The 24,914-nt window shown below is 30.8% G+C and overlaps 1 protein-coding gene across 1 annotated transcript; it reads right to left on the bottom strand.

Annotated features, from left to right (window-relative positions):
- Window positions 1-14,432: 14,432 nt before the first annotated feature.
- LOC107915000 (probable glutathione S-transferase) lies at window positions 14,433-21,057 on the bottom strand. Its single transcript, XM_016844083.2, has 2 exons — window positions 20,700-21,057; window positions 14,433-14,980 (listed from the first exon to the last, which is right to left on the bottom strand). The coding sequence occupies exons 1-2, from the start codon at window positions 21,006-21,008 to the stop codon at window positions 14,615-14,617; spliced, it is 675 nt and encodes a 224-aa protein (XP_016699572.1). The 5' UTR covers window positions 21,009-21,057; the 3' UTR covers window positions 14,433-14,614.
- Between the last annotated feature and the right edge of the window lie 3,857 nt (window positions 21,058-24,914).

Here is a 24,914-nt window from a genome sequence, read left to right as displayed (position 1 = left end):
GATGTCTTGGGTAGAAAGGCAATGTTTGACTTGAGGGCTATGTTCACTCGCTTGAGTCTGTTTGATGATGGGGGTATCTTAGTTGAATTGCAAGTAAAGCCTATTTGGATTAAAGAAATCAAAGATGAGCAGAGTTTGGATGAATCTTTAGCACCTCGGTTTGAACAGGTTAAGGATTGGTCAACTAAAGACTTTGGGATTAATTCTAATGGAATTTTGTGCTTCAGAGGCAGATACTATGTACCCAATGATCAAAGTTTGATACAATCTATGCTTTAGGAAGCACATAGCAGGTCTTATGCTATGCATCCTAGAAGTACTAAAATGTATCGCGACTTAAGATAAGTGTATTGGTGGCTAGGACTTAAATATGAAGTAACCAAATTAATATTAAAATGTTTACCTTGCCAGCAAGTTAAAGCTAAGCATTAGTTTCCATCAGGGTTGCTCCAACCAATTCGAATTCTATAGTGGAAGTGGGAGAGGGTGACAGTCGATTTTTTTAGTGGGTTGCCTTTGACACCTACTAAGAAAGATTCAATTTGGGTCATAGTGGATAGGTTGACGAAGACCACCCATTTTATTCCTTTTCGCACTGATTATTCTCCTTAAAAGTTAGATAAGCTCTATATTTTTGAAATAAAGAGACTGCATGGAGTGCTAGTGATGATTATTTCAAACAGGGATCCTTGATTTACGTCTCAATTTTAGAAGAAATTTCATAAGGCTTTCAGTACTCAGTTGGATTTCAGTACGGCTTTTCATCAACAATCCGATGGTCAGTCAGAAAGGGTCATTCACATTCTAGAAGATATGTTGAGGAGTTACGTAATTAACTTTCAAGGTAATTGGGAGGACCATCTACCGATTGTGGAGTTCGCCTACAATAATAATTTTCAGTCAAGTATCCACATGGCACCTTACGAAGCTCTTTATGGTCGTAAGTGTCACTTGCCTTTATGTTAGGCTAAAGTGGGCGAAAGAATGTTAATGGTCCAGAATTGGTTTTGGAGACCGAGGATAGAATTTGATTAATCCGGGATAAATTGAAGGTGACTTCTGATAGATAGAAGTCATATGCTGATTTGAAACGTAAGGACATCGAGTTTAATGTGGGAGATTGGCTTTTCCTTAAAGTTTCTCCATGGAAGAAAGTTCTAAGGTTCGATCGTAAAGGCAAGTTAAGCCCTAGGTTCATTGGCCCATCTCGAGTGCTTAAAAGGATTGGTCCCGTGGCATATAACTAGAGTTTCCTCCTAAGTTGGATCGTATCTACAATGTGTTTCACGTTTTTATGTTGAGACGGTATCGATCAGATCCTTCGTATGTTGTTCTAGTAGAGATTAGACCGAATTTGACATTTGAGGAGGAACATTTGAGGAGGAATCAAGGTTTTAAGGCAAAAGAAAATTTCTTTAGTCAAAGTACTTTGGGGAAATCATGGCATTGAAGAGGCTACTTGGGAGCCTAAGGACTCGATTCGGCTTCAGTGTCATCATCTCTTTGAATTAAGTAATTTCGATGATGAAATTTCTTTAAAGGGGTAGAACTGTAACATCCTAAATTTTAGACGAATGAGAATGCAAAATTATTTCAAAAAAAATGAAATAGCCCAGTGGTTAATTGATAAATGAAAAGTTATGGAAATTAGATTAGGGTTCTAAGTTTGAACCCCTTCCATTGCAAAATAATTAAATTTTGCAAAAATCTCTTCTTCTTTTTTAAGTGTGTGCCACCCATGCCTAACTAAACCTAGGTATAAATATTATTTTTTTAAAATTTGATCAAACTTTAATCTTATTTTCTCCACCCTAGTCGTCCATCCCTTCTCCACCCCTCTATTCTTTTCAATTTTTTCTTTCTTCTTTGTTGTCACCGCCCAAACCCCTTGAATCACCATCTCTTTTTCTTTTCTTTTGCCACAAGATCTTGCTCCATCCTCCCCTCAATCTTGCTTCCATTTTGCCCTTAATTTTCCAGCCCTAAATCTTAAAGTTTTGATCTCCAAGAACTATCCCGATTGTTGCCAAAAAGAGCCATTACCACCCCTCTCATCTAGCTTGTGTAAATTCTTATTTTCTTTCAATTTCTTGATGGATCTTGTAAGTTGAGTACCCAAATTTACAGATCTGAAATTAGGGTTATTTTTAAATATTTAAATAGTTTTTTTGGCCTTCCAAGTTATTTTAAATGTGGTTTTAAATTAGCTCTAAATTGGTCATCGTTAGTGGTGGTGTGTGCACCTAAAGGCCAGAAAGAGAGTTGTTCTTTCTTTAAATTTTCCCATATTTTTCCATAAATATCTTAGGTTCTTTAACCTTTCCTAATCAGCCTTTAATCATGTGTAATTTAGTAAAAATCAATCTTCAGCAATCGGCGACTTAAATCTGACAATTCGGGAAGCGTAAGTGTGGTTGATTATGGGCTAGTGTGTAGTTTTAGTTTAGATGTTGGGTAAAATGTTAATTGATCTAGTTAAATATTTTAATATTGGAATAGCTACTGATTTTTTAGCATTTAAATGTTTTAGGTGTCGACTTAAATGCCCCAAATCAGAAGTGAAGCCGTTAGACGTCCGCGCGTACGAGTCGTATCAAACCAATGTAAGAAACCTAACTAGTTTGGATATGAAAAATCCATATAATTGTAACGATTGGATTAAACCCATAAGAGGATGATTAGGGCTATTTAAGTGGTATATTAATTTGGTTAAATGATGATTTTTAATTTAGGTTCATTTTAAAGTCTTCAGGAGAAACCTCGAAATTCACAAGTGTGTTGCAGTAAAGTGTAATTAAGATGTGGATCCTAACTCGTTAACTTGAATGTTTTGATGTTATTTTTAAATGATATAATTGATGAATAATCTTTCTGGTCGGGCTTGGCTAAATGACTAAGTAATTAAATTGTAAGTGGTCGAACCAGGTACGTTTTGAGCCCTAACTATTTGGCATGTTAGCAAAAATGCGAGAATGACTAAATAATTGTGTGATTGATATTGTTGTAGATGATTAGTTCATTTAATGTATTTTGGTTGTATGTATAACATGATTACGAATGACAATGAGGCTTATGCATGATATATTTGTATGAATGATTTGCTATGAAATATTTGAAAGACTGTATACATGCACTCGAAAAAGAATTGTAAGTTATATGCGATTATGATATGTTGAACGACACCATCTTAATGGTGAATTGAAAGTTAGATAAATGGTCATATTTACTGAAAGTATTTGATAATATGAGGGCGTGTTGATCATGCCAAAGAAAGATGAAAGTATTGAATTCATGACTATGTATGAGATTGTATGACATCTTGCATGTGCGTTGTGGTGTGATTGATATTATAGTTGATAGAGGATTTCTTTGGGGTACTAGATGCATATTAAGTTCGCATTTATTCGTAGCCAGTGCACTGCAGGGGAGTACTGTGGAGATTGGCGATTTTATCACATTTAATGTTAAATGGTAGATTTTTTGCTCCTTTGTTTATTTGGTGGTTTTACCACATCGAGCTTTGCTCGTATTTATTGGAGTTTGGCATATGGGTTTTGGGGAACTCGTGGTGTGTAGCAAATGGTTGGGGTAGGAATTCATTTTTGCATTCTGACATGATCATGGCTCATTAAAGTATTGTTTGTGCTGCTTGATTGTGATATATGGTTCCTTGTATGAATGCTTAATGTATGCTAAATGCCTTATTGTTTAGACTCACACTGAGTTAATTAGCTCATCCCGTTACCTCAAACTTCACAAGTAATGAATGAAACTAGGATCAGGCTTGTCATGCAGACGTACGCCGGACTTCAGACTTAAGTTCTATAATTTATTTAAAGTTCGCTAAATTTCTTTGGTTTTGGACTGTAAAATTATTTGAACTGTGGTTTGGGTTTATTTATGTTTTGGGGATTTTTCATGCATGCATAGTTTCATACATGAGATTGGTTTATAAGATTATTTTGAAATTGGACCGAGCATGTCACTTGGCTTCATTAATAATCGTGTTTTGCTTCATTAATAATCAGGTTTTTAATTGTTTTTATGCTACAACTATACCTAATAGGGTTTTTCAAAAGCAATGTCATGCAAGGTGTTTTCCTAAAATCACACTAATGTTATTAACTTAACTTAATGAAAGTGGATTTATTAAAGGAACGTTTTCCAAAATAAAAAAAAGGTAACCATGATTTTAATTAAAACAAAGTGCATCTAAGGTTTTCAACTGACGATAGGGTAGATTCTTAGGTTAGGTGTCCCATGTGCCATCGCGATTAGGCCATAACATCTAGGCCGGGTTTGGGAGGTTATAGTAAGGTAATTGCGGAGAACCACCAACATTCGGCTAACATCTTTTCTTTCTCTTAGCTATTTATTTCTCTATTGTTTTTAATTCATGGTTGCAACTTGCTTGTTATTTTTCACTTTAAGGATTATGACTTAATTTTGTTATACTAGAATATTTAGGGATCCTTAGCATGAAGTTATCGATGTTTTGCTAATAATTTTTTGTCCAGTTGGTTGTTTATTTTTTTTAGTGGTTTTTCATGTTTAACGCTCACTAAAACATAGTTTATATTAGTAGGTAATTGAGTTAATTCTTACGTTTTAGATGATGATATAGTGTTACATTGCATAATCCTTAGGAACGATGTTTGAAAATGTGATCTTAAGGTTAACATAGTAGAGACATATGTTAAGGTGATTTAAAGATCTAACATAGTGACTTCAAGAGAAGCCTACAATCACTGGGTTCCGAATTAGTAAACTACCATATTACCGCAACATTCTACAACATTTCTCTAGATGTTTGCATGTTAGGGGAAATAAATGTTCTAACCTTTCATGTCATTATTACTGAACTTGTGTCACTATTTTCATTGTTATACAATTTGTGTCATATCCTATTTTTTTTAATTGTAGTGCGAAAACAAAAATACAAGAAAAGGTGTAGTCTAATGGTAGCAAGCCCCTAAGTTATTTAGGAGGTCTCTAGTTCAAATCCCCGTGCTCCCTTATTTTTATTAAATTTTTTGCACACTTTTCCCATGTGCATTAAAGCATTACTGTCCAACCCCCCATTGTTGCCTTAATTAGTTTGATTCCTTTCCCTTCTTATGGGTCAAACTTGCCATAAGTTGGGGAGCATGATCCCCCTTTATGCTCCTATGTTCCCTCTCCTTTCTTTCACCTCATCCCTGACAAAAATCAAATGTTGACCACCCCAAAACACCCCATTGTCGTCCACCCCTTTCATTCCCTTTCTTTTCTTTTCTTTTCCTCTCCTCTCCACTCCGTTTCCTCTCCTTTTTGGCAAAACAATCACCGCCTAAAATTCCTCCACTATGAGCTATAGCTTTACCACCTCCACACCACTGTCCAAGGTTCTCTTCTCCCCTTCTTTCCTTTCGATCACCGCCCTTCACTGTCACTATCACCATCACCGCCGTGAGCCACCGCGAACCACTATGGGAAAACCTTCCTCCACCACTCTTTTTCTTTTCTTTTTTCTATCAATATTGTGACCAAACCCTCCCACTTTTTATATTTTTTTCTCACCTCATTAGACCACCGCTAGACCATTATTACTGCCACCGATGCCATTTTTTTACCAAGTTTCGGTTTTCCCATTTTTGTTTCTCTTTCAATCTCTCTCATCTCTTTTAAGGATTCAATCATCCTATTTTATTTGTTTTGTAACCAAGACTCATCAATCATATAATCCTTGTAGATCGTTAAACCTCTTTACTCCTTCGCAGAGATTCATCATCAATTTTTGTGTTATCTAGTAGTGTAAGTACATGAGAAGTATTGAGAATATTCTTCCCTTTATATTCTTCCCTCATAGACGAATGGTATTAAGTTACTTTCATTCTTCATGTGTTGACATCTGGTAATTACGTTCTTTGAAGGACCAAACGACGCCAATCCAGAAAATTATTAGTGTGACAACGAGGGCATCGGGTCTAAGTTTTGATCTAAGGGTAAGTAGTTGGTGAGATTTATTTCAATAATAAATCTTTAAGTGATAAACCATATTCGATGGATCTATACTAAAATACATATTTGGTGCATTAGATTAATCTACCGGCTTTAGATCGAAGCGAAATCTCTTCTAATAGGATTGTGGCAATATGATATACAATATAAGGTGTGGGATCTAAATCTTTAATTTTAGTATAATATGTCACTTTCATTTTTAATAATATATTATTAAAAAACTATTTGAGAGTACACAAAGTACTCTATGAGGATTTGAAAACCTCATTGAAAGGAAATCCAAGTAGCTGATCTTAATCCCTTAGTTTCATGAAAAGCATGATTTGTGATGTGTTGATGTGTGTGATGGTGACATGTGTGCAAATCTCATCTCTATGTTATGTGATGCATGGCTTAATTGATATGTTGATGATTTAAGTATGTGTTATATATGTGTGTGATGAGATCCATGATTTAATATGAAAAATATATTAAAGCATACTAAAGTGTATGTGGAAATCTCATCTCTATGTTATGTGATCAATGATTTAAATTGTGGACAATGTGTTATGTGGTTGTTTATCAGCATATATGTGGTGGCTTCTCCACGAATGGTATGTTATTGGATGGACGGGTTCTGGGGAACTCTAAATTGGTGTGTAGCGGAGATGAGTAGGAAATTCTTCAAAATGTCGTTTGTTGCATAACCATGTCACGATATATTTATGTATGCGTATTAGTGATGATCTGAGATTTCTACAAATATGATATATATGTTAAAATGGAAGTGCTTAATTGATGTGTTGATATGCATGATATAATATTCTTTTGATCTCACATTGGTCTTGTAAGCTCACCCATCTTAGGTGTATGTTTCAGGTAATCCTCATAATTAGGACTCGAATGTGGATTCTCGGTGATGCTCTTGGATACAATCTTCTTAGTCAATTATGGACTTTATACCATTGATAGATTTTTATGGACTTTGATTTGAGTTGGTTTTAATAACTTTTTTGGGACTTTATTTTAAATTATGGACAGTGGCATGGGGATTTTCCTTTTTGGACACGTTTGAATTATTACATGGATTGCTATGTTGGATATTCAGTTTTTGAATGATCATTAAACATTTTTAAGAATTAATATTTGCTGCAAAAGATTTTTTTAATTTAAGTTATACTACAAGTATTTTAAATAAAAGGAACAAATAATTTTATTTAAAAGACATGATATTGTCAAATTGACATGTTTCAAGGAAAAATGGGCTTTTCTTATGAAAACATTTTTGCCATCATTATGGCTCATGTAATTGCTCAGATTGGGTTGTAACGTCTAGGCCCAATTTGAGAGGTTACAATTTGTTTTATTGTTTTATTTTGTTTCACATACTTAGTTAAACTTTGTTTATGTAATTAGTAACTAGTTAAATTTTGTTTATGTAATTAGTAACTATATTCACTCATATTTTCGTTACTTACCACTTTGTCATTAGTTAATTTTGCAATTGATTGAATTAAAATTTAGTATTTATGGAGACGATACTCTTTGCTTACTAATTTATTACTTGTTGATGACTATGTATACTTGCACATATTTATTAAACCCGCAACATATATATATACATTCAACAACTTCAAAAATCAACATTTCAAACATATCTAAATATAAAAAGGACTTTACTAGGTACATGCCATTTAACTAGCAAAATAAATTCACCAACTTTGTTAAGTCCTGGATTTTGTCTGGATGCTGAAGTCAATGCTCAAGATCACGTAAATATCCTAACCTATGCATGGGAAACAAAATTGTATGCTGAGTAAATAACTCAATGGTATTTTTATAATTCAAATATCATAATGTAAATTAAATTAATATATGACATTTATATCAACAGAAAACATTACGTTAAAAACATCATTTATGCCATTTAATACAATATGAGCATGTTCTATTAACTAACTCGCAAATACTTTACATTAACATACCAAATACCGAATTGAATGGAATGATTCATTCCAATTTCATGTCATTCAATACAAGTACTAATCTACGTCTTAAAAAATCTATAATCATTCCATACTTTTTCATTTAACTAGTATGTAAGTAAAACACATTAATGCCACATATCCTAATCAATTCGATCATTTTAACTCAATTTCATCCTAATCTTCCGAATTTATAAATCCAGTATACATAATCTTTCACAATAGCAATTATTTCGTATAACATTATCTTTCCACATTTCAATTCCCCATTAACCTAACTCGGACTCGAACGGGTACATGGATCCAACCAACACATCAATTTGGCACCCAATGCCTCATTAGACATGTAACGCCCCAGATTTTGGGGTTAGAAGTTTTGTGTTTTGTAGGTAGGGTCAGTGGCTAGATTGAACAACTGTATTTGGTTCCAGGTTCTAGTGTCAGAATGGGCCTACTAGTCTGGTGGTTGGTTGTGTGTTAGTTTGTCTCTAGGTCCCTAGTTCTAGTCCTCAAGCGTGCTTTGAGGGAATTGTTTTGATTAAGATTTGTTCTGGTTTTTTAAAAGATTAGATTAGATTTTTTTTTATTTGTTTTGCTTATATTTTTATTATTTTTATTTTTGTGATATGAAATGAAGAGTTTTTCATTTCACTTTTTTTGGGGGTTTCCTATTGTTTCTGGGTACGGTTCCTTTTTTCTCCTCTCTCCCTCTCTTCTCACAAAATTCTTTCTCTTTCGTCATTACGGTTTCGTCGTTTTGATTTGGTTTTGGGTTCTTGAGGAAGATGTGATTGCGCAGCAAGTGAAGGCTTTGTGGTTCACTAATTGTTGGGGCGTTTTATTGTAAATTAAGTTGTGGGATTCGAACCTTTCTCTTTTCATTAATGACATTATGAATTGGATATGTGTAATTCAGTGGTTATGGGTGATTTCTAAATTGTTAAATTTCAATGTTAAAGAGCTGATTTTTCTTGTGGAATTCGGCAAATTCTATGTGTCCTAAAATCGTTCAAACTTAGCATTAAATTGTATGTTTTCAGTATATTTTGGTATCTTGCTAAGTTACCAAGGGTTCGAGAACGGTTTTGGCAGCAAATGCACGATCTGCAGCCTATTTCGGTGTGGTTTCGTGACCACACGGGCGTCTGCCCCAACATAAGAAGTTCACATGGTCGTGTGCATTTGGGATTTAAGGTTTCCAAGCTAAATTGGGTGCCACACGACCATATGGTTGATTTGGAAAAATTAGTCAATTTTCACACAGTCGCGTCCCCCGGGTACGCGGGTGTATATGTTTGAGAATTAGGGATTTAGTGATTTGGTGCCACACGGCCATGTGGCTAATTTGGGGATTTAGGGATCTCACACAGGCGTTTGTTTTGGACGTACGACCGTGTCTTCCCTGTACTTTATTTTAGTATAAACGGATAGAGAGTTATGCGATTGGATCACACGACCATGTCCCTAGGTCACACCTGGCGTGTGCCTCCCTCCACAAAACCGTGTGCCCTTCCACATTAGTGTGTTGACCCCCACACGGCCCAGGCATTTCCACATGGCCAGAGCACACGGCTGTGTGGCCCGACCTTGCTAAATTTTGTTCTATGTCAAATTAAAGCTTGATTGAAATTATGTGTGTTCCAACTCTTAGCTAAGTCTTAGTAGGGGTTTGTGGGACTTTGTTTCGGCCTAGATTGCTATGCTTATATAGATATACCTTTATTTAAGCAAATTTTTTTATCGTTACTTGTTGTTACTATGCAGTTTATTCTGAGTCTGGGTAAATGGTTGTACACATTCCTGATTCTGAGTGATTTGTGTGTGTGTGTTTGAGTGTGGTACACATTATGTGACTGCATGGGAATTCTATAATTGATTGTTTAGATGTGAGTTTCTGTGTCCAAATGACTGTCTGGAAAAATTGTATTTTGATTCTATACATTTATTTGCATACATACATTTGCATAAAACATTTAGGGTTTTGATTGTAAAAAGAAGGAAGACTATTCTGATTTGGTAATTAAACTGCAACCTATTTGTAAAGCAGTTTACAGTACTGTAACGCATATACATCAGCTTTGCTACGTATTATTATTTGATCTGGCAATTTAAACTACAACATGTATGTACAGCAGTTTACAGCAATGCACTGTACAACATATACGATAGCTTTGCTACGTATTATTATCTGAGTGTTTTAGTCCACATACATGGTGTGTAGGGTTGGATGGGCCTTTCGAAGTCCTATGTGGTGTGTTTGGATGGATGAGCTTAAACAGCTCTTATGGGGTGTGATCAAGGGACAGAGCGGTGTTTTAGCTGGATGGGTGGGTTTTGATATTTGACTGCATTCATATGCATCTGTTTGATTGTATCGGGTGTAGGCTTATCTGACTGTACTCTGTCTGACAGAATTACACTTGTGACTGAGTGTTTGTGCGTGACTTGGTGTGCTTGAGTTGTTACATTCTGTTAGGATGTTGGTTCCAAGTTTACTTTCTGACTTTGTCTATATTTGTAAGTCTGTTTTGCAATTGAATTGATTTCCGTAATTCTGTTACTAGTCACGTGTCGGACTCACACTGAGCTCATGAAGCTTATCCCCTTTAGTGTTTTACCTTTCAGGTACATATTCGTGTTCTGTTGCTAGACTTGGTATGTGGAGATCTCGGAAGTGCCATGTTTTATTTAAAACTAGTTAACGAAGTGTTATCAGTAAATCGAAATTTCAAATAAACGATTTTGAACTTTAAGTTTTGTTTTGAATACTATAATATTTTTCGGTTTGTTAAACTAAAATTCCCTACAATCACTTACGTGATCAAACTGACCTCCGAAATTCGGCCAAAACTTCTGGGCGGATTTTGGGGTGCTACAAGACAATTCTGAAGTAAATAGCTTGTGCCCAACGCTCATTGGTATAATTGAAGTAAAAGTTTTGTCCAACACTCATTGACACATAGTCTAAGTAAGCTTTATTGTATCTATCCTATGGCATTCCAACTATATTCGACTTTGCCTCAACAATTGATAGAGTAACCAAGGATTCAATTTTGATAATATCTCAATTTCATAATTCAAAATTTTCATTTCATCAACCAATCATCAATTCACATGTATCATAACATGATTAAACCTAATTCAAAGTAAATTTTACATTTGCACCAAGTTACAATATTTTTAATTTTATTCAGTTTGGTCCTTTATCTCAATACTCATTCAAATCATATAAATTCATCTCGATTTATCAATTTTGGATCACCTTGTAATGTTACCATGCAAAATAGAATACACATACAACAACTGAAGTGGTATGAATTATAGAAATACAAACCAGAAACTCCAAGCTAGTCGTCGATGGCTTTAGCTTTTCCTTTCCCTCTCGAAAAATCTGGATCGATGTTAACTATGAATTACATAAATACAAAATACCATTAATATCAAACCAAGTTCACAATCAATTTTCATTTTATTCAATTTAGTCATAAAATCTGGACTAACATAACTTTCAATTTAAAACTCCAAATTAAAATACATTTTCACTATAATACATTAGGGACCTCCTATTTCTTATTTCTACAACCAATTTTACAATTTATTTAGTTTGGTGCCTAATGTACAAAACTATCAATTAACTTTACAATTTAGTCATTTTTCACATCTAAGCTTAGAATCTATCAGTTTGACACTTAAAACTTCAAGAAATCATGAATGGTAACTTTCTAAAACTTTAATAGTTTAACAAATTGGTATATGGGCTAGCTAAATCAAGCTCTCATGACCCCAAAAACATAAAAATTACAAGAAAATGACTGAATTAAACTAACCAATCAGTAGACAAAGCTTGAAACTCTAAAAGGTCGATTCTTCTTCTTTTCTTTTCTCTAATTTTTGGTTGTGAATGAATTGATAAGAAGAAATCTTCTCTTTCATTCCACTTTGTTTTATTTATTTTACATATTATTATTTTAATATTTATTTTTCTTTTTCTCTTAATTATTAATAAAATTATAATAAAATTAACCTACTTACCGTCCACTATATACTAAAATGGTTTAATTTCCATTTTAGATCTTGGATTAATTCTTAAATAAGTCTTCAACTCATTTCCTAATTAAAAATTGTATATAGCGGGCGGTAAGTAGGTTAATTTCATTTCCTAAAATTTCAACCGATTACTCCTCAAAGCATAAGTTGGGTTGGATTTTGATTTCTTCCACCGGAATAATAAGAGACAGATCCATACAATATCTCCTAAGCATGGACACATAAAATACATAGTGTATTTTTTGTAATTTCACTGGTAATACTAATTTATAAGTCACTAGTCGAACCCTTTTATGTGATTTCATAGGGTCCGATGAATCTAGGGCTCAACTTCCCTTTATGACCAAACCATAGAACTTTCTTCCATGGAGAAACCTTTAAAAATACTTTATTGCCCACCGAATACTCAATATCTCTTTGTTTCAAATTGGCATATGAGTTCTACCTATCTGTTGCTACCTTCAATCTGTAAACACTTGGAAATAACTTTATAATATTTTATCATTTGATTGCAAATTTGACTACGTGATAGTTTATAGTTTTGCTTTGCCATATAAAAACATTTGAAAAACTAGGAATAATGCAAACCTTTTTTACATGATTTTAAATTGATTCTAAAGTCCCCAAATCGCCTCAAAATTTATTTTATCATTTTATAAAAATGTTTTAAGGCTTGAAATTTTAAAGACCTCAAAGATTTTCGTTCCATAAGTGCTTTCTCCTATTTGTATTATATGTCAGAACCAGTGAAGGGTGCTACAGATTTGTATATTTGGATTTGCATAATTTAAAATTTCAAAGACTCGATCCATGATCATTCTTAGTTTGAAATTGTACAAGTAATCCCAAAACTTTTCAAGATTTTATTCCATAAAATTCAATTATTCTTGTTGGAACATCGGTACACCTCATGGCGCAGCGGAAAAAATAAATCCGGTGATCACATCCAAGGATCTATGTACGAGGAACGAATCAGGGAGAGAAGGGTATGAACGATTACCTTTAATCGTCTGGAAAACCAAAGATAACTATTGTGAAACTGGTATGCAATTGTATGTCTATTCCAAGCCGCTATGAAAAGTTTTAGTCTCTATGTAATCCACCCGGTGTGACAACGAACGGAAAGAACTCTCTTAAACTTTTTCAGAGAGAAAAACTCATTGACGACTGCTGGACCTCATACACTATATTTTGGGTATATAAGGGTTTTCTTAAAAACCCTATATTTCTTAATTCGGGAATAGTTGATATCTTATATGAATCAAAATTAATTATAATAATTAACCAAATACAATAATTATAATTCCCATAATTATAATAATGTTTGACCGAAAAGTTACAATTACAATAATTATAATAATATTCTATCGTAAATTATAATTAAAATAATTATAACAAGGATTTCGGTAAATTATGTTTAGTTAAATTTTATACGAATCAAATTCATATATATATTAATTTAACCATGTCCTCATTACGTGTACAACATACTTGTGCATATAATTCGTTCGATATTTAACTGCCCAGTTAAATTAATTCTATAATCAATTTAATTCATGTGATAGCCAAAAAATAATACCAGTAATGTTTGGATTCTGTTTGTTTCAACCATAGGGTGTGACCCTATAGGTTCTTGTAACGTTAGTAATAATACTAGAACGATTCTAATATTATAAACAATGAGTGGCATCTAGCAATGTATCATTGCTACCTAAGTTACAAGAAGTCATGATTTGACATAATCTCTATGTGATTAACCATTCATGTATTAAATTATTTTTCATTTATATCTAGAATGGAAACAAGTCATGGAATAGTCACACTTGCATAGTCCATCTAATGTTTCTTGATATCTTGAGTACACTATGATAAACAAATAAGTATGATATCTCATATGAACTTATTCGAGCATGGCCATGCATTTCTAATTTCACTCAATCAAGTGGCTTAAGATATTGCTCCCATTATGTAAGAAGGACAAATCCTATATTGATCAACCATATCCCACTACATAGATTGTGGTATATCCAACATCAACTTTTATAGAACAACTAGTTACAGTGGACATTTGACTATATCAAATATACAACTCACGATGTTGGGATAATGATGATCTCAAGTCTGAGGATCGTATGCATAGTAATCACTATGAGTAATGTTGTGACTATTACATAATAATCCAAGAAACATACTCATAGCGGGTCAATCCAATATGTTGTTCTCTAACGCACATACTTATGTATTGATTTTGACATCCCACATCAATGACAACACTTTGATATCAATAAACTACACATTAGTCTTAATGCATTATTAATGCCCAAGCCTACAATAATTCTCGACTAAGGACCTTTTAAGAATAATCATATTATTTTTAGGACATTATTATAAAACAATTTATTTATATACACAAAAAAAAACTGAAATAATAATATTAATGCCTTATATTAATAAACGAGGTAAAATAAGTATATTATTACAATCATCTCATGATTCGCCTTTGAGCATACTCTAACAATTCTATTATTCATATTACAATACAACATAACAAACACATTATAAATATATAGAGAGAGAACTAGTATATGAATTTCTTGTTGAAACTATTTGTTAAGATGTTCCAAGAGAAGCTTCTGCCTAATATGTCTAAGATAGGCCAACACTTTATAACGCTCAGGGATGTTCTCTTTGATGACAGGAACTTCCATAAAGTTTTGAGCCCATTGACATAGTCGAGGCAAGGTGTTCGGTTCCAGAACATTAACTTCAATTACCTCTTCCATAATTTTGAACCAATAGGCTATCATCCCATAAGAGATATCCACTAAATTAATGGCATTTCCACCAAAAAACTTCTTGTCCCCAAGTGCTTGCTCTTCTATGATTTTCAAGGCTTCTAATAATTCCTTTGTTGTTTTCTCTTGTTCTTCACCACCCGTTGATCGAAAAAAGTCACTGAAAATCGGACCCTGAGATGATCATGATTCATTTTTAATATTCTATTAATAAATGAATATAAGAGGAAAAAAATTATAAATTTAAACTGTGATAGTAATGTGATGTTACGATTTTGCAGTTTTGGTTATTTTCCTCTTTGAATTTTATATATAAGTAAATTATGACAGAGGAGAAATATTTTATATAACAAATATATTTGTAAAAAGATTGATGTAAAAAATAAATCACGTTTTTGTTGAAATGTTAAAATTAAAATATTAAAAATCATGGCATTTTCAGTTTAAATTCTATTAAACACATTTTTCTAGATTTTAAATAAATATAGAATGATAAAAAAACTCTTGTAGCAATGGTAGTTCTTTTATAAAATGTGAGTATTTGGTACACTAGCAGTGTATTTTTTTTATTCTACAAGTAACCTTAAAAATTTGACAAGTGTCCTTTTTAAAAATATATATATTAGTAATTTTGTTACCCCTAGGACATTTGTTAACCTCTTAACATTCCTTGTAGAGTTTAAAACCACCACTAGCAATGTATCAAATATTTTTTTATTATAAAAGGAATTAATTTTTGATAATTTCTAAACTGAATTGGAACCCAATTGATGAGTAACATTAACTTAATCAATCATTTAAATAATAATATGGATATATGAAACAAACATTTTCTATTAAAATGATGATCAGCTAAAAAAATTAACATCAATTTCTAAACAAATATTTTTCAAAAAAGAAAATGTTTGAGATTAGAAATTTTAGTATTTTCAAAACCTTTTATGAAGACAAGTTGCAAAATGATAGGAATACTAAAGTAAACTTGTTGTAAACTAAAGAAAGAGAAAGATATAAAGAAACAGTGAGCCATAGTAATTTTTTCAACTTAAATCCTTTAATTTTTTTTGTTTTATTTATACTGTAACGCTCCAAATATTTTCGATATCTGACACTGTTTCAGGACCGGGTAGAGTGAAATTCTAAGAAAAAATGAAAACAAGTAAGATAGAGAATTGTCATAAAATTAAAATTGATATTGGTTATGGAAATCAGTCAAAAAAATTTTGAATGTGAGAATGTGGTAAAAAGGGTCAACTTGTAAATTCTAAAAGGTTAGAGGAATAAAATGCAATTTTGAACAAAAAGAGAAAAACATGAGTTATTATTAATTATTTGGTGAGGGGTGATTTGGAATGTGTAGTGGTGTGTTGAAAATCACTTTTGGACCATATTGAAAAAAAAAAATAGAAAGTACATAGACTAAATTGCAAATTTCTTATTTTATCAAGTAAAGGGAAAATATGTAATTTTCACCACCCATATATTTAAACTAAAGGTTAAATATGATTTATGAGCTTGGAAAGGGTCAAGTGCCTAATTTCGTGAAGAAATTGTTAATGAGGCAAAAAGGGAAAATGGTAATTTTACAACAAAAGGACGTATTCTTAATTTCTCAAGAATTATATATTGGAAATATTATTCTTATAATACATTTTATATGTGGAATAAATTTAGACCTTTGGATGTGAATAGAATGAAGAGATGAATTGTGGGCGACGCATTTTATTTTCGTTTAGTTTAACTTTGACCTTTTGACTTTGAGCAAGCTTTTAGTATTTTAAAATGGAAATGAAAAAAGAAGGAGAAATCAGCTCTCTTCTCGCCCACTTTGCTATTTCACCTTCTTGCTATGGGATCTTTCTTTCTCATTTTTCATTTTTATTGTTTTTTCTTCAAATCTCACCTAAAATCCAATATCCAAATTTGTATTCTTGCAAAAATCAACTAAAAAACTCAATTTCAAGTTTGAATTCACTCTCAACCCTCCATTCTTAGCCTAGCGTTTGGATGAGTATAGTGAGAGAAGTTGAAGCTAGAGAGAAAAAATTTCAATAAGATAAATATTGGTGTTTTCTATTTCTCCTAATTTGATATTTGAGTTTGGATGCTATAAGAAAGCTTAGGAAGCTTATGCGTTAATATTTTGTTATGTTTTGATGTATGAGAAAATGATGAGAGATAGAATCTCAAGCTTGGATGAGGTTGGATTCAAGTGTTTAGAAGCTTTATATTGAGTATATGTGCATCCAAGAGGAAAGCACCCTTGAATACTTTTACTTTTCCTAAATTAACATGTTTAGGAAATTGATTAAATTATGGCATATATGCGTAGGTCAAGGACTTATTAGAGAAGTTTGTGATTTTGGCTTGAGAGCATTGCACCACTGTTCGAGCTTGACTTTGTATTTCATTTGTTTTAGATTTCATTGGTGTATGAATCCTGACATGTACAAAAGACTTAATTTGAACTTGAAATTTGTAAATTTGGTTTAGGTTTCAAACCCATGTTAATATTATTAATGAAGCTTTGATTCGTGATTCAACTAGAATATGTTTATAATGTGTATTTGAGTTTAAATTTTGTTACATATTGTTTTGAGGCTTGTTGTAATGATATGGAAGTGTTTGGATATGAGATTGAATGTTTTTAAATAGATTTTTAGCCCTAGGGGTTTATGTTCCAATACTTATACAAAAGTATCAAAACATTGTAAGTTAGTAGCTAAAAAGCTACTGTTCTTGCGCAAAGTACTCATATATAGGATCTAAGGATCGATACCTTACCTAGGGTGTTGGTACATGGATTTTATGTACCAGTACTTAGCCCTTAAAATTGGGCCATTGCACTGTTTTGAGTATTTTGAGCCTACAAAAGCTCAAGTTTGAGCTTAGACACTTCGAACCACCTACAAAATGATCCTAAATGATTTTTAGATGATTTCACACAATAGCAACTTCCTTCATATTGGACATTGAGACATGCGAAGGTAATTACACACATAATTAGTCTCTGAACTTGAAATTACTCAATTTATTTAGTCATTTTTAATGTCGTTAAGAGGTGATGACATGTAGGGGTGAGTATTCGATCGAGTTGAGTTGAATCGAGTAAAAAATTTTTGAGTTAGTCCAGTTAACAAATCTTATTTTAGCAACCAAACTCAATTTGAATTTTTTTCGAATCGAGTCAAAAAATTTCGAGTCAAATCGAGTCGAGTTAACGAATCCTATTATTTATATTTAATATTGCGTTTAGATGGACTGATTATTTAACTAGTAGACGAAGTACAAGATTATTTAACTACATGAACAATATAATGATATTTCATTTTAACTTAATGGGTAAACATTTATCAAAATGACGTAATTTTGCCTTTTAACTTAATTATTTTGAATTTTAACTTTTAAAAAAGTACACATTTATCAAAATGACTTAATTTTGTCTTTTCTTATTTTGATTTTCGGATAACTCGAATTGTGTAATTCATATTCGAGTTAAATCGAAAAACTTAATTTTTTATTTGAGTCGATCCGAATAACTTGATTAACTCAAATAACTCGAACTATTTAATTCAAAATTTAAATTTTTTATCGAGTTTTTCGAATCAAATCGAATTTTGTTCACCCCTAAAGACATGGCACTCTAAGAGAGTTTAATGTTATCAATTGAATTTTTTTGACTAATTATTTTAAAAATCTAAAAATAAAATAATAGAAAAAATAGAAAATAGAAAAAAATAGTAAGAAGTTATAAAAATTATATAAAAATTATTACAAATTTATAAAACTTAAAGAAAATTTAAAATTTCAACAAATATAAATTAGAAATTTATAAAGAAAAAATTATAAAAACTATAGAAATTATATAAAATACATAAAACTCTAAAAAGAAAAACTAAAATTTGAGATTTCTTTAAAGTTATCTTATGAAACTAGAAAAATGAAAGTGTGAAAAATATTAAAATGCATGTTCCGAATGAACTCGAACACATGCGCATCCAAATTCCTCCTATCAAAATATATATAATTATTAAAATACATATATTTATTAAAATATATATTTATTAAAAATATATATTCGGAAAAAACAAATGTATCTTTTAAGTTTAGATGACTTTGAATATTTATTTGTCTTTGAACATGCATTTTAATAATTGTTTTTTAAATTTTTTATAAATTCTATAAAAATTCTATAATCACTTTATAATTTTTTATTATTTTGAATTTGTTAACTTTTTTTTTATATAAAATTTGACTTAATTCCAAAGAGAAAACCATGTTCACTAAGAAACTTTTTAAAGAGAATATATTAAATACATTTTTATTCTATTTCTTTTCATAATTGTTTTCAAAGTAATCTATATATAAATATAATTTTTATACTGTATGCTGATCTAACATGTTTGTCAATTTATATTGAGTTTATATTCAATTTTTCGTGTTTTAATTATTGAATTTTTAACTTTATAAATTAAGTATAAAATAAAAGTTTCATTTGAATCAAAATACAAATCACTATCTTAATTTTTGAAATTTATTATCCAAAACTGCCTCAAAAATATATTAAATACATTGCTGATTTCGATATTTATGTGACATTTGGTATAACATTATCATGCAAAAAAGAAATATGATCATTAGAAAAATAAACAAAATAATCAAATTGATAAATAACTTTTATTACACATTAGTTTTAAGATGAATTTATATAACTGGAATAAAAATTGCAATTTCCCATAACTGATCTAGATTAAATATCATCGTGTAGAACTCGAAAGAGGACAGAGAAAGTATGGTAATATATAGATTGTACATTTTCCCTAAAATACTTTCACATTCTAGACTTGGGTGTTCAATTGGTGTTCCATTTATCACAATTCAAATTCAATTTTTTATTTTATATTCAAACAAACAATTTTGAATTTGCAAATTTAAACATATATTTTTATCCAAATTAATTTTTCAGAGCAATTATTAAGAAAATACAATTTTTGGGCTCCTCCTACCTAGAAATGTCTATGGGCAGCGGATCCTGGCATGACTTTATTTAAAAAAAAATTTTAGGTCCAAGTTTAATGTAGTTCAATCAAACTAGCTCATTTACTTATTCAAAACATAATAAAAAAAAATTAAAAATCTAAAACTTTATAAGGTGGGTAGTTTGCTTTCACTTTTTTTAAATTTATAATTATTTTTAAAAATTGATATATGTCTTCTTTTTTGAAATATTTATTTTTAATATTTTATTGTATTTTTATAAGATATTTGTCAACATCTGACTTTATTTGTAGAGTTTAAAAATTCTACTTATAGTGTGCCAAATAATTGTCAATTTCATATTAATTTATGGAATAATATTTAGTACAATGCCAGTAAGAGTTTTAGACTCCACAAGTAGGGTCAATATTTGACAAGTGTCCTAAAGAAATACAGTAAAATGGTTAGTATTTGATACATTGACAAAATATTATTTTTATTCTATAAGCAACCTTCAAAAATTGTCAAATGTAGTTTTAATATATTTTATTGTATCAGTATAAATACTTGTCAATCTTTTAACCCTACTTATGGAGTTTAAAAACTCTACAGATAGTGTACCAAATATTTTTCTTATAGTAAAATATTAAAAGAATATTAAAAAAAAAAGAAGACATATACCTTTAAAGAAAAAATACCCTTCCATAAATACTAACTTTTAATTTATTATATAATTTCTAGTAAGTTTAAATAAAAAATTTAAATTTATTTAATTTAAATTTGGACTAAACTCAACGGTTCATAAAATCTTTACCTAAACTCGGTTCAAGCCAACCGAACCAAGCAGACCACCCCATCTAATCCACTATATATTAAAAAAGAAGTGAGATGAATACATGTAAAAGAATTAAATCACCTTGTCTACTCCAAACTGAATCCAAAATCGAGCGATGGCTTTGTCATAAGGATCAATCGGCAGTAGTGGATTATTGGGCCAAGTTTCTTCAATGTATTCCAGGATGACGAGGGACTCGGCAATAGGCTCGCCGCCATGAACAAGGACAGGGATTTTTTTGTAAACAGGATTGTACTTCAATAACAGTTCACTCTTGTTAGAAAGGTCTTCCTCTATGTATTCATAATTTACTCCTTTGATTTTCAGAGCCCAAATCACTCTATGACTAAAAGGACTTGACCAGAAGCCGTGGAGCTTCACTTCTGCCATTGCCTTGTTTTGTTGAGCTCAAGAATGACGATGCTATTGACAGGCCAAAGTTAATATAAATGGACTTCATGCTTGGAGAATAAGTTTCAATCTATGAATTCATTAAATATTTTATTTTTATATTGTATAAGTCCATATAGCTGTTGATATAAAATTTCTTATACTTAATGACGGTGAAAGTGACCCTCATATATTTCAAAGATCATGGTTTCGTGTTCGACTTTATTTATGGTGTTTGACTTTTTCATTTCAGAGATCTAGAGAAAGAATTTGATTTTATTAAGATTTTTAAAGTTTAAAGAATTTTAAAATTCGGTGAGTAATTTTAAGTGTATTTTGTTAAATCAATTTCTCTTTTTCAAATTCCACAACATGGGGCTTCAAAATTTTGTTATAGTTTTATTTTATTTATTACACATCGTTCCTCTATAAAATAAATATTAAAACTCTAAAAATAATTTTTACTCTTATATATGTTTTTAAAATTTTTATTTTATTAAAATATTTATAAATTATTTTTCTTTTATAATTATTCTTTAATTCATAAAAACCAAATAACCCCAATTTTTTAAAAATAATTATCTATCCAAAAAATAATTATAATTACTAACATTTTGAATGGATGATATTTAAAATACTAACATTTTAAAAATCTCAAATTTTTCAATTTTTCATTCAAACACACTTTAAGGGTTTATTTTGCATAGAAACTAAAAAAAAAGCGCTAAATATATGTATTTTCTAAAATATATTCTATTTTTATTTTTTAATAAAAATGATTGGAAAACACATTTGGTATATAAAAATAAAAAAATGTTTTCAATAAGAAAAAACATTTGATACCTATTTTCCTATAATAAAAAACAAAAAAAATCTAAATAATATTTAAGAAATTCAACTTTACAACATTTTCATAAAATCTTTGGAACAAGTGAAAATCAATTTTACAAGTTTTAAAACCATTTAAAAGACATTTAGCAACCAAATGTGAGAGATTAGAGGTGCTCGAGGCTAAGCACGGGACTTGGAGGGCTTAAAAAGCCCTAAATAATGGACTAAAAATAGTGTGGTACATAATGTTGTGACATTGTATAATGTCACGACGTCACTCTTTGTATGTCAAATGTCGCAACACTGCAAGGGACATTGTCGCGACATGTACGCTTAATGTTGCAACATTGCTATTTGTATGTTCAATGTTGGGACATTATAAGGGACGATGTCACAATGTTATAATAGAGCAGCCCAAGAACACTTCAAATTAACTCCAAACATCATCAAAACATACCAATAAGTTTCAATTCATATTTGAGCAATATCCAACCACATTTGAGCTCAAAATTATCTTATAACATGATCAAATCATAATCAAACCTGGGTTATTGCTGCTCTAACAGATGAAGATACTTGCATTGATGGATTCTTAAGCAGGGCTATAAATGGGTATGTGAAGATGATGGTGAGGAAACGAATTGTTAAGATCACACATTTGACGAGTAATGCTTTGGCTCTCATCAATAGTTATGCTTCAACTAAAATCCTTCATTGATTTACTTGAGAAGATTTTGATGGCAAGGAAAGCATTGTGTTTCATGGATCTATGTTCAATCTGGGATTTGTATGGTTTTCAAACAGGGATAAGTTTTTAAGATACTACAGATTGTGTTCTCAATTCTATGTTTGTGGTTATTGATTTTTGTAATTGTATCAATTTGAATATGAAATTTTTGTAAATGTGTCCGTGTATGTTTAGGGTTTTTTTATATTTTTAATAATTTTAATGATTTAAAAATCATTTTAATAATTTTAAATTATTTTAAAATAATTTTAATAATTTCAAATTCATTTGCTGACATGGCATATAAGACGAAATAGTGTTACGTCAGCAATTAAATACACTTGGACTGCCATGTTAGCGGTTAATTTTGACCGTTAGTCAACTAATGACCACGTTATCATGTTCGTTAAAAATAGACCAATTTGATAAAAAAAGTTGGGGGCCAAAGTGATCCAAAAAAAACATAAAAGGCCAAAGTGACTAAACAACCAAATGTTAGGGACTATTTTTGGCATTATGCCAAAGCATTATTATACTTCATAAAACTTGAAAATTTAGTATACAATACACTTAGTCTAAGTACATGTCATTTCAAACTCTTCTAATACAAATGATACAAAACTATATTCTCTATTCTCTTCAAATCTTGTAGGGGAATGTGATCCTTCATTGATGTGGTCCTAAGCTTCTTAGAAAGGGGTTTTTCACCTACACATTTAAATCACTAACGCGTTAAGCTCGAAGAACTTAGTAAGGGACAGTTTAGGAATGCTTCTAAAACGTGCTTTTGGGACAAAAAATTCCTAAACAAGCTACTTTTTTTATAGAAAAAGTGTTTCTCCCAAGTAAAAAATTAGCCCAAAAGCACTTTTTCAAAAGCTCAAAATTTTAACTTCTCCCTAAAGTGCTTTAAGTACACTAGGATATCCTACTTTTTCATCTCACACACTTAGTGTTGAGTCTTGTATCAATTAATATCTTCACTTCGTATAAGTCACTCATTAATAATAACATGGCTCTTTTCACTTACTGGTTCATTCATTAGGACTCAATAGTGCATTTGTTTACTTAATCACTTTACACTCTTAAGGTAATTACCATTTAATAACTCATTTTGTCACGTATTAATAATTCTACTAGAATTAATAAATCATTAGTCCCTTTAGTCAGGGTAGACATTTTATTCACCAATGTTTACAAATTTTTCTTATTAAACTTTTAAACTTTTCATTCAACTTCACTAGGTAATCATAGAGCACTTCAATGTTAAGTTCTTATTTCACTAATATTAGTAACATCATTTTCACACTTAAGTCCATTCTTAGTCAATTCTAGAGTTCATCACTTTTTTTTAATCACACCACTTTATTCATGTTCATTTGACACATATATAGCAATTTATAAGCTCTATCATTATCATCATCATCATCATCATCATCATCATTATTATCACTTAGTGCTTAGTAAATGCTAGAAAATAAGGCTCAAATACTTGGGGTTCCAACCAAACACCATACACTTATTGCACTAAAAGCGCAATTCAACCATCACATCAAACACTAAGCCCCTCACTATGCATATAACACTTATGCCTTAAGGAAAAAATCATTGTATTCAAACAAAATTTTGTCTTCTAACATAATGTGAGCGCACTAATCCTTATTGACATGCGAATTGTACCTTTACTATTTCACTATATTTATAAGGGAAATTCACTTTTTTAAAAAAATCAATTAAGCATTAGCAAATTCAAATAACACGTCGCTTTTACATGGTAAATTCTCATACACAATTACGCTAACAAATATTCACCTATTCTATTTTTATAAAAATCACTTGTTCATACTCATTTATTAAACTCACTTTGTAAGGGCTCATAAAGCCATTCTTTGTCACTTTTTCGACTTTCACTAGTTTACATTTCACTTAAGTGATTTATACCACCAATGTAACAACCATTTTCAATGGTACCAGAAACGATGGTTTTAGAATCCGTTATTCGATAATTGAGTTCATTAATATTATTATTTAGTATTAACGAGTCTATATTAGAGTTAAATTGAGTTTTGGTGCAGTAATTTTTATGATTGAATAATTAATTAGGGTATAATGATTAAATTATAAAAACTTTAAAATGTAATTGCTATTGACTTTTTGTTGATAAAAGGCTTAAATAATGAAGCTATAAGGATTTAATTGGAAATTTAGCCAAAAATTATTATACTGGACGGTTAATAGCTTAATAAGCTTATAAAATATTAAATTATGTTCAAAATTTATATTATTAAAGTAATAAAAGATGATAAAACATGGAAGGAAAGAGAAAAAAACACTTTCTCATCTTCTTT

This window comes from Gossypium hirsutum, chromosome D10 (genome assembly GCF_007990345.1).
Source record: "Gossypium hirsutum isolate 1008001.06 chromosome D10, Gossypium_hirsutum_v2.1, whole genome shotgun sequence".
Taxonomy (NCBI): domain Eukaryota; kingdom Viridiplantae; phylum Streptophyta; class Magnoliopsida; order Malvales; family Malvaceae; genus Gossypium; species Gossypium hirsutum.
Note: the sequence above shows the minus strand (reverse complement) of the source record. Positions and strands in the feature narration are given on the sequence as shown.

Bases quoted from the DNA above. Each gene is read 5' to 3' on its own strand.
- LOC107915000 (XM_016844083.2), bottom strand. From the start codon at position 21,008: ATGGCAGAAGTGAAGCTCCACGGCTTCTGGTCAAGTCCTTTTAGTCAT. The intron at 14,981-20,699 runs GTGATTTAATTC...TGATCATCTCAG, and splicing joins TTCAGTTTGGAGTAGACAAG to GGTCCGATTTTCAGTGACTT.